Source organism: Dermacentor silvarum, chromosome 10, assembly GCF_013339745.2.
Source record: "Dermacentor silvarum isolate Dsil-2018 chromosome 10, BIME_Dsil_1.4, whole genome shotgun sequence".
Classification (NCBI taxonomy): Eukaryota; Metazoa; Arthropoda; class Arachnida; order Ixodida; family Ixodidae; genus Dermacentor; species Dermacentor silvarum.
Window position 1 is genome coordinate 14,770,637 of NC_051163.1, and position 11,495 is coordinate 14,782,131.

General features: G+C 47.0%; 1 protein-coding gene across 1 annotated transcript; it reads right to left on the minus strand.

Annotated features, from left to right (window-relative positions):
• Positions 1–1,092: 1,092 nt before the first annotated feature.
• On the minus strand, positions 1,093–11,310 carry LOC119465839 (transcription termination factor, mitochondrial). The gene is made up of 4 exons (XM_037726311.2): positions 10,871–11,310; positions 7,202–7,471; positions 2,521–2,793; positions 1,093–1,361 (listed from the first exon to the last, which is right to left on the minus strand). The coding sequence occupies exons 1-4, from the start codon at positions 11,303–11,305 to the stop codon at positions 1,113–1,115; spliced, it is 1,227 nt and encodes a 408-aa protein (XP_037582239.1). The 5' UTR covers positions 11,306–11,310; the 3' UTR covers positions 1,093–1,112.
• Between the last annotated feature and the right edge of the window lie 185 nt (positions 11,311–11,495).

Genomic DNA, 11,495 nt, shown 5'->3' on the forward strand with positions numbered 1-11,495 from the left:
GCTCGTACCTTTGATCTAAATTCTGTGTCACATCTACGTCGTGTGCTAAACTGCTTCTCTGGTAATCCACCTTTACAGCAGTGGAATGGCATGATAATTTTTTTTCTTTAATGATCACAATGCAGTCAGGTCGCACGCCAAAACACGCTATTTTTACGAAAAGGCACTAAATGGTAATACTTGCCTGCTACCAATTAAGTCTCTTTTTGTTTTATTTGTTCCTAGAAATCCCCTCATTATTTTTATAACTACGGTAAAGTAGCGACAAGTAGAGGTGCATAAATCGTACTTGGTATAAAATGAGGGCGAGGCATTGAACTTAGCCAAAATACTTTGAAAAATTTTTACCATGGCAATTTGCAGGTACATGGAAGGTTCGCAGGCAAGTCACAGGCGCGCACATGGCACAAGCTGGATGACGCGACTGTCATGGCCACGGTGGTAGACCATGGCCAAGGCTTCGCCAAAACAGGTTCCAGCACTCCTGCGTTGCGTCGGCCATGCTTTTTCACATAGTGTGCTTCCGCTAAACTGGCTATTTCCGTCCACAAAAAGTCGCTACGACTTCAAAAAGGCTAAGGTTTAATTGAGGCGACTAAGAACTCGTCAAATTAGGCGACTTCCTTGCGAATTTGCCAACACTGATAAGCACTAAGGCATGGTATGGTGGCTAGAACTGGGTAATTCTAGCCACCCCAGGCGTACTAGCCTGTACTATAGTAAGGTGCTCATCTGCGCACTCTTTCGGTCGAAATACCTCTTGAAGATAGGGCTTGTGATTTATCCTTCCTACTGTAGTATATACATTCGCTTTCTTTCTGCCTGTCGACGACTGACTACCGGATTCAAGCAGAAGTAACTGGACCGAAATGGTCATGGCAAGCAATTGGCCACCACCCTTCAGACCACCGGCAACCTAATTTAACGACCTCGTTATGCCGTAAATAAAGTTGTTACTCCCTCTCTCTTGCGCCATCACAGGCGTTTGTCTATTATTTGTCTTGTCTAACTTTTATTATTTGTCTATTATTTGTCTAACTATTTTGTCTCTCATGAGAGACTGAGTACGAATGAGAGCACAGAGGCACAGAATACTAGGAAGACGTCAACGTTTATTCTGCAGTTTGGCATTCGGGTCGTGACACGGCAGGCTTGTGGTTGTGCTCGCCGGAGGATTTGCCGTAGATTCGCTCGAAGGCCTTCTCTGATAGCAAGAGTGTGTAGAGCGACGGCAGCGGCACCTGGCGGGTGGACAGGCACTGCAGCCGCTGGCGCAACCGGCTGGCACTCGAGCTCAGCACGCGCGGGTACTGGCGCACCTGCTCGGCGGTGTAGCCATTTGTGAACAGAAGGTCCAGCACCTGCGCAAACAAATTTCATCCGCACCATGTCGAAGTGACCTCGTAATTTCAACATGTGTCGGGTGCGCTGCATATGTACTACAGTTCGTTTAATTAACTTGTATGTCCTGGAATTGGCCACTGGAGCCGGGATCACTGAAGACCCGCGAATTCCATGCACCTGAATGGTCAACAATGCGAGCAAGGCCACGGCAAAAGGCCTTGCTTTTTTGAGACATCGTTAAGTCCTTGAGAAGCTCACAGTTTGGCGTATACATTTAATGTAAAGGCTCTTTGGGGAACGCAGACCTTACTGTTTAGTGCCAATAGCTTTCTTTGGCTCCTTCGGCTGGTTTCGTGGTAGGTACGACGGTAATCAGTGGCCAGACTTGGGCGAGAGAAGGCGAGGAAGCGCGCCGAGGAAAAGTGCGCGTGCGTTTGGGCAACCTATAGTTGCGAAGAGGGACTGGGGGAGGACTGGGCGGAACCGTCTCGCGTAAACAAGTTGCGGGGAGGGCCGGACAAGGGGGGAATAATGGGGGGGGGGGGGGTACTGTCGCTACGAAGTGGTCGCTCGCTCACACATTCGTTCGTTGTGGGACATGGAGGAAAGACGCCAAAGGAATTGCCGCGTGCTCTCGGGCAAACGAGTTGAGGTGAGGGGCCGAATTGGGGGGGGGGCTGTCGTACCCTCGCTCGTACGTTCGGGCCGTTCGCTTACAGTGACCTTCATCGCCGATGGTTTCTAACATAACGTTCTTCATTCAAAGTTTGCCCGGCGGCATAAAACGGGTGAAACATCTATGTGCAGTCTACCACAAAAGTTTATGAATCGTGGGACTTGAGAAAAAGCTGAATATCTTCGCAGCTACGGAATGCAGCCTAGTACTCAGAAATTAGGAAATTTGCAGGCGCAAATTGGCATCAGCTAGCGTAAGGTTACTGGAGATCGCTAGGAGATGCTTCGTCCTGCAGTGGACATACAAATAGGTTGATGATGATAATGATGACTCGGGTCTCCAGCCTGTACTACAGTAAATGCAAACGACATAGTACTGTGCGGATCAACTGGTTACGGTCTCAAACTATTCGGAAATACAACTTTTTCTCAGATCCCACGGTCCGCAAACTTTTGCGGTTGACTGTACACATACAGCTCGCTCCGTTCAATAAAACGTACCTCTTTGAGCTTAGGTGGTCGTATGCTGAGCAGTCGTGGGTGGCGGCGCACCAGATCCTCCAGATGCGTGCAGTGCAGCCTTTCTGCGAGGTACTCGGGCGTGTCCGGGTGCGTGCCCAGCACCGTCCTAGAGGCTCGCCAAATCTGCACGTGGCGCTGAAGAACGCCGTCGGAGCAGCGCAGCAGCCACGTGCGCATCGGAATGCCCAGCGCCTGGCACTGCTTCGCTCGCTTTGCCATCAGAGACTCGCTGTGCCGGAACACCCACGGGTCCTGCCGCCAGATATCATGCACGACACGCATTCATTCAGGATAGAGGCGGTGACTTCCATAACACATAGTTGATAGTACAACTTCACCTTCATGAGGGCGCAACAGTTCTGTGCATATAGGAGGCAATCAGATGGCATTCAGTAACAAGAACGTGAATGTGAAACTACGACCGTTGGGTGATGGACATCAAGTTTGCAGTGATACTGCAGCAGTTCTTGCACAATGCAGAGTTGGAAGCCTTTATTTAACTTTCTTTTATGCTTTATGGCCAGCGGCAAATCCTCGCGAATAAAAAAAAAGAATGTGAGACAGTGCCTAGGGCATGTGAGACACTCTAGGGCATGCATCACTGCATGCTCAATTTTGTCAGTGGCCGAATTTTTTGTATAAAATAGATGCCATGACACATGTAAATAAAGAAAGGGGTCAACCAAATGTCGACGCTGAAGAACACAAGGTAGACCTACATGGTGGTTGAAATCAATCGACGATTAACTGATGATTATGCGGCCATGATATTCACGAATTTGGGCGAGACAGGCATCGCAAGCTTCGGCCGAGCTCTTGGTGTGGCTGGTGCGCGCAGCCTCGGCACGCTTGCCTCGGCGGCATGTTGCCGTTACGAATCCTTCACACACTATGAGTGGCCTAAAATATATTGACTAGTGTGCCTACAGACGGGTGTCTCCAACAGGAGACGGTAGCTCCGCCGACAATATCTGGCAGCCACACAATCGGCATAGTTGGCACGATGATGACTATGTTTACTGGCACCTCTGTGGAACGGGGGGCGGGGGACACATAATCGCCTGCTTGATTTAATCAGGTTTTACTACATGTATCGCTATCTAACATTTTGCCTATCTGATCTAGACCTTTTGTATTTAAAATCTCTGTCACTGTACTGTACCATTACACGTGCTTACAATGACTACGGTTTTATCAATACCTTCCCTGCTTTTTTTCCCCATTAATATTCAAATCGTCTCCTACCTATCTCGACTGTTGACCAGCTAATCCTTCCATCTTCTTAGAATTCCAACGCTCCATAAGGTGGACACTCCCTACGGGTCTCGCTGGGTGTATATCTTGGCATTCCATTACAATGTGCCGAGTTACTTCCGGGATTTTTCTTTTTCACCACACACATGCCTCATCCTGTGGCGCATGTTACAGCCTAAGCTGTTATGGGCTCATTCAAGAAGCAGTTGCGGTTGACAATGCTGTCCGCTGCCACCGGTGTCCGTCGCAGCTATCGCCAAGAATGGGTAAGAAAAAAAAAACAGTTCCCGCCGGCATCGAACCTGGGCCCGCTGCGCTGGAGTCAGCTACTCTACAACTGTACCACGCCAGCGATTGATAGCTTGCAGCAGAAACATGCCCCACACACCCGTCCTAGCGCGCGAGGAGACACGTGATGCAAGATGCGTGCCGCATAGCATTGATACTTGCACTTTCCATTGCAGTTGCACATTATTACACCAGGTGGCACACCAGGTAGTAGTTGCATAGGTAACGGACAAGGTAGATAGAGAAGGTTTGAGGAAGTAAAAGAAGATTAAGGAGATGTATACAAAAATACTACAATGAAAAAAAAAAAACATGTATAGTATTCCTGACTAAATCAAGCAGGCTAGTTGATTTGTCACCGTCCTGTTTCAAAAGGGTTGCCAATAAATCATCAGCAGCATCGTATCGTGCTACTTGTCATGTGATGTGAGATGCGCGCTGCGTAGTGTCGATACGTGCACACTGTGCCTTGCAGTTGCATATCACTACACCAGGTGGCACGCCATGTATCAGTCGCATAAACGAAGGCGATAGATATCTGGAGACATAGGAAAACACAATAATAACACTAATAGCAAAAGGGAAGCGAAATGCGGCCATAATGAAGCACAGAGGGCTGTGGGGATACAGTAGGTACGAGGTGCTCCGGGGTATGTGGAAAGGTGTAATGGTTCCAGGGAACCATTACATTTGGAAATGTGGTTGTTTGCTTGAAGTCAGGGGTACAATCAGGACTCGGTGTCAACCAAAGATCAGTGGGACGCCTCGCATTGGGCGCTCACTGGAAGACTACAAATGAAGCTGTACAGGGTGATATGGGCTAGACAAGTTTTGAAGTGAGGGAAGCTCAGAGTAAAATGGATTTTGAAGTTCGACTGAGGAATATGGAAGAAAGTAGATGGGGTGCAAGAGGGTGTTCAGGTATTTTTACAGGCAAAACATTGACTCACAGTGGAGGAAATAACTAGGAAGCTTACCAGCAAGTATGTGACCGGTGTGGTCAGCAACACGGCAACGAAGAACGTCAAACGCAAAGTGAGAGAGGCTGATTAGACAATGTCATGGGTGGCGGCAATGGAAAAGAAACATGGTATGACTAACTACCTCAAGGAAAAAAACAAAATCAGGAAAGAAACAATTTATGATAACTCAAATGGAAGCTCCTTACTTTTCGAAGCGAGATCAAGATGCCTTAGAACGCATAGTTAAAATGCGAGGATACACCAAGGATGAAGACACATGTGCTTGCTGCGATAAAGCTAGGGAAACAATGGAACATGTTTAATGGAATGTGACGAAATCTATCCAGCTGCCAGTCTAGGCTCATCTGACCTCCTTGAATCCCTTGGGTTCAGGGATAGCAGGGGGAAAGTAAACATGTCCGCTACAGAGATTAGTAAAAGGCGGTTGGAGGTTTGGTGGCCGAAAAGTAGGAAGACAACAAACAACGGGGATGTACAGAAACAGAGTTCCCAGCATGGAGTAAGGTAAACAGGAGCGCCGACTCCGCCGCCGCACAATGAATTCGCTCAGGACAAACCGTGTAACGCGGTCGCCGGGGGTCTAGCTCATACCTTTGCTCTCTCCCTCCGCTCCTCTTCATGCTTTCACGAGTGCTTTCTCCTTCCCTTCTACTTATGTCATCGCGTAGCGCCATCTGTTGATGCGCGTGGTGGAGACCGACGGCGGCGCGGAACGGGCAGCGCAGCACCCGTAGAGTGTGTCGTCTGCTAGAAACACAGGCCCTCGGCCTTCTCGATTTGACAGCAATGAAACACAGAAAAATATATGTGCACAAATAATAAAAGCGCAAATAAGCACGCGGTACCGCTTCTTTCCACGTATGCGAAACATTTTTACGTGTCTTTAGAGGAAACAGACGATAAATGACGATAAATCAAAGTAGAGAGAGACATTTGAAGTGAAAATAGGCTATTTCAGAAATACTTTGTCGCAAAAATACTCCAATGCATTCAGCAGAAGTGGAGTTATTGGCAATCAAACATGGCCTCCGCTGTGCTCCCATTAATTCTTCAGTGCCTTGCACTGCAAAGGCTACGGCAAGGTGGGGTGTGGCCACAACGCTCCGCCTTCAAAATGTCACCGGGGCGCGCAGTTCAAGTTTCATTTTGGATGTTAACATAGACACCACATCTTCCAATTTTGGTGCCTACGACACGCTAAACGTAAGCCAAACGCGGTTGTCCTCAGCGAGCTGCAGTGCGCTTAGCCAGTGGACTCGTGGCGGCCACGGTGTAGCCGACCGCAGCAACCAATAGCAGCCGCGTATTATAATGTGCTTTCTTACGAAATAAAGCGCACAGAAAAGAGTGAGGATCATGGCTTCTGGTGAAACACGAGCGTTTGAGAGAAAGGTGACTTCACGCTCCGCTTTCGAGCTCCACGCACCGCGTATGACAGCAAAATTTGGCTGAGATGTTCACAGCAGCGTATGCTACCCGCGGACTATGTTATTTCACCCAGCCCAACGGGTGGTTCAGGGACCCTTTAAAACAGACAAATTTAAATACACGAGCATCATTCCACTCCACCCGATCGGAATGTGACCGTCGCTATGGGGAACCTAACACACGACCACACGACACGGCCGAATAAGCCGATCGTTACTCATACTCACCTACCCTCACACTTGTTGGCACACTCTCGTTCTTACTCATACTCATCAACACTAACTCGCATTTATAGTCACTTCCATTCACACTTACCGATACCCACTCACACTTGCGTCAACCCCCACTCACCTGCACTCACTCAAATACATACTCACGTCAACTCACACTTGCTGACAGACACGTTTATACTCACGTCCCCCCAACCTCGCCATCAGTGACTTTCGTTTGTACTAAAGTTAACTAGCACTCGCTCCTGTTCATCCTCAGGTTCACTCAAGTTTATTGGCACATACTCCCATTCATACTTACATCCACTCACACCCTTTATACTTTATTAACAGTCTATCTCACGCCTGTGAAATGTGTGTAAAGCGTGTATGAATCAGTGTACGTGAGTTAGTATGCCGACCTATGCCCACGAAGTCATGCTCAGGGGCAGAATACTAGATGTCGGTGCAAGGCAAAAAAGTCGAATTCGATATTACCTTGAGCACAGCTTCTTTGTAAATTCCACACTCCCTGAGAATCTTCAGCTTGCGCTTCAGTAGCTCACAATCGTGGCTCAGCAGACAGGGTACCCGGCTTATCAAGTCCAAGCACTCATGCTCGGACAGGGACAGCTCCTTGCACAGCAGGAGCTTCTGGCGCCGTAGCGTAGCGCAGATGCTCCCCTTGTCAGAGACGTAAGACAGCAGAGACTCGGAACAGCAGAGCAATGCCAGCAAAGCTTCAGAGCTCAACTCTGTGCTTTCCTCCTGCACCAACCAGATGGGAAAATGAGAATGCACTAGCATTATTCAATTCTAATTTACTACATCTTCATATGAGTCTATCCAATATATAATCTGCCACATGACACTGCTATCTGCTAAACAACACCACACAAACATTTAAGGGGTTCTGTAATGTACCAGAGAAAGCTTGTTGGCCAACACCGATAGCATCACCACAATGCGGCGAATTTGACACACTTCAAGCAGAGAATGTGACATCAAACTGCAGCCCTATGATCATTGGTTAAAAATGTAACAGGCTATTTATGTTCGCACAATACTGAAAGTACTGTGAAAAAAACTACGACATTTGATTTTACAGCCAACTTAATTATTGCCTAACTACCCTGACAGCAATGTGGAAGTTGTAACAGTGCAAACAATGTCATCAACAAGCCAAGCACATGGTGTGCCAACTTCCGCCAAGTAACATCTTTTAACTGTACTATACAAATGATGCCATCAACAGACTGAGCAGGACTGGAAATCATGGCGCCAACTTCCGCAATTTAACATTAATTCCCTGCTGTTATTGGGCACTGCAGTTCTACATCATGGCCAAGTGAAATGTGGCATCCCAAGTCCCAAAAATTTTAGTTAAAGGGTAACCTTCATTTCGCTTGAATTTTAAAGTTTCTGCAACTGATAACTTGGGCTTGTGTGCATGAGTTATCATAATTCCGTTAGCCCTTACATCTGCTTACACACTGAAAAAAGATCTACAGCAAAAATGGTGTACTTAAAACATTGGTGCGGGGCTGCTTTACCTTTTTAGTATATGCATTGATGAGCAGATGCTACTGTTACATAATAATCTGCAATCAGCAATCCACCAATGATGGTTTCCCCACGCAGCACTCGGCAGACAGACCAGCCCAAGAGTCACAGTTCCATGGCGATGCAGCCCCGAATACCGTGTCTATAACTTGAGTGTGCACGTCGACTGCACTGCAACTGCCTTTATGTGTGTTTGTCGGAGTATGAACAGGACTTCGACCTCGCGAGGGTGTGCTGGAGGGAGTGGGATCAGAGATGCCACAGAAATTGCGAAGCCAGCACATGTACTTTCTCCTCCGTGGCCTACCTTTGCAATAGTGGGTTGTATTTCTTTTAATTCTTAATAAAGCCAGTAAACGAAAGTTCCCCAGCGATTGATTAATTAGTGAGATGCACTATGAGCAGCTACCGCCATGGCTATTACATACTTTTTTTAACTTTGCTGGGTACTCCCACAAACAAAAGTCTGAAGGTGGTAGTGGCCAAAGGGGTAGCATGTGCTCAACGAAACATGTAAACTAGTATCTAGTGTTGTTTACAAAATACTACTAATGCATGCAGTACACAATATCGACAGATATGATTATGTATGAATGGTCAATTGCATGAACATGATAATTCCATTTTTCTACATCTTGATGATGAGGTAATTATCTGCCAACTCTAGAAAAAAAAATAATGCTGTAAAGTGAATTAAGCTTTTAAGGTGAAGAAAATCAGTGCTAGCTACAGACTTTGCAATTATGACTGACAGCACTAGAAGATAGGATAAGAGCAGTGGAGATACAGAATAAACAAGAATTCCACAAAGCAATAAATAAAGGCAAAAGGATACTGCATTCATTACTTAGTGTCAGTCAAAAACCTCAGTTACAACAGTTCTGCCTAGTCAAAGATGTATTGGGAACTGCAACCGCTAACATGCCATACCATTACAACGAACTCCTACACCAATGCCTTCCATCCTAAAACGTCTACACTAGCGCGGCGTTTTGAATAAAACCTGGAATGAGAAAACTTGAGTACCACCCTTAATGTGGCCACCCACTGTCAACTGACAGCTCGTTGTCAAGACCACAGTGATCATCTTTATAGTACTACGTATATACTACATAATTCTGCTTGATAATGTGAACCAGTGTTCACGTGCATAATGTGAAAAAAAATAGGCTAGCTTCGTGAATCAGGCATGGGCTAATTGCATGACAGAGAGATTTAATGGATCCTGGAGAGGTTTGCCTGGTGGCATGCCTTGCATGCTACTCCAGATGGATAGGGTGAAAAATGAAATGATGTGGGCAGTTCACAACAAAGATACACAACATACACAAAGCACAGCATGTAACACGCAACTAAAGTGTCTCATTAAGACCAGTGTCTCTAATAAAACACAAAAGTGTCTTCGTTGTGTGAGATGCAAAGGCAGTGCTAGTCCATGGGCCAAGGACGTGTCTTGATTCAAAGGATGACAGCTGGTGAATATTGAGTGCGAACATTAAGGCCGTTCCTTGCAGTGTGTATAGCTTATGCACAGATTAGGCGGGCTATAGCTTCCCACACTTTGCACGCAGGGCACAACGATGACCTTATCTGTTTGATTTTAAATAGGAAATACTTCATGTTAGCCACGTTTAGACAAATACGGTGCAGACGTGCCCTGCCGCGCCTATCAAGGCCACATGGCACACAAAAATCGGGCATAGGGTCGTGTGTACGAATAGGTCCGTACCGCGTTTTCGAGTCGGTCCAGACCACACGCTGCACACACCGCGCAAGACACAACACCAGAGCTGACCCATCACTCCTAGATAACGGTATCGGCAGTATCTCTGAAGAGTTGTGAGCTGAACCAGCTGCACAGTATGCATTTACATTGCCCTCTACACCGTAGTGAGAAGGCAGACACTGTAGAGCAACGCTGTGCTGCATACCACATGCTTCAGTGTGTAAGAAAATAATCTTGCAGATGATCTGGCCGTTGGCAAGCGGCGATTTGAGATATGATAGGGCAGTACATCAGATTGCATGAGTCATTACAATGTGCAATACGTCAGCTCAACTTCCAGCGATGGTTACCATTTCTAACAGAAAAATGGTTTAGCACGTGTTCGCCAATTCGAATTGCTATGTTGAGCAAAGGCCTTGTAAGGTGACATGTTTCAAAACAAGTATCAAATTGAGACATACTGAAAACATGTTGTTTTATGTTTCCCTGTTGCGACCGGTTAAGCCCCACGTTCCTGACTTCCAGTGCTGCAAGTGTGGCTGTCAATTTCGCTGTCTTTATAACAATGGCTAAGAGCACTTGCACGGTGTCAGCAGTTTGGCGTTGGCATTATTATTCATTGCGTTCGTCCTTACGCTTCCCTGTTAAGAGATGTTCACGAGACTGGTGGAACAATCGCAATTGAGCACAATGTCCTCGTAATTGAACACAGTCATCACCCCTGACCTCATCCCATGGCACTGCTGTGTACTATATGTGTACCCCCTGTCAGTTTCCGTGAGTAGTTGTCAACGAAATAAAACCGGCAAAGAAAGAGCAGTTACAGCCCCTTGCCAGTAAACGCTTGGACGCAAAATTTTGCGCAAGCATTCGCCCACCTCTTGGCGAATAACGGCCATGCGTCGCTTCAAGGTGCTGGCGGAGACCTTCAGGACAGCAGGGTGTTGCCTGAGCGCTGTGCGCTCCAAGCGCTCGCTCAGCACCCAGTGGCATGTCTTGGCCAGCTGATCTTCTGACACATTGAAGAGCACATCCCTGTGATCGCGCCGCCAGGCAACGTAGTCGGACTCGCTGTCAAAACCAAGCAGCGAACACAAATCCTGCTGTTCCTCTTGCACCAGTGCTTTTGTGTATAGCGGCACTCGCCGCAAGCGGCGATTGGGCGAGCATGCTTCGTGCACCCAGCACCGCTGTAAAGCACGGACTGTCACTGAGATCAGGCAGTGTTTTGCAGGGAACAACGCCGGGATGTGATGCGAGCACCGGCGCCCCAGAACAAGTAAGCGAAACCAAACAATCCCGCACGCCGCCATAAGCGCAGCTGACACTGGTGTGGATTGGATGGGATTGAAATTCTGCGAATATAGTCACCTGATATTAAAATGTTATAAATCATTTCTAAATCCACAATTGTATTTTTTTTCTTTTGCTTAAGCTACAAAAAAATTAAATTTATTTTTCTGCGACAAACTGTTTGGCATTTAAAAGTGCAATCACTGAGCG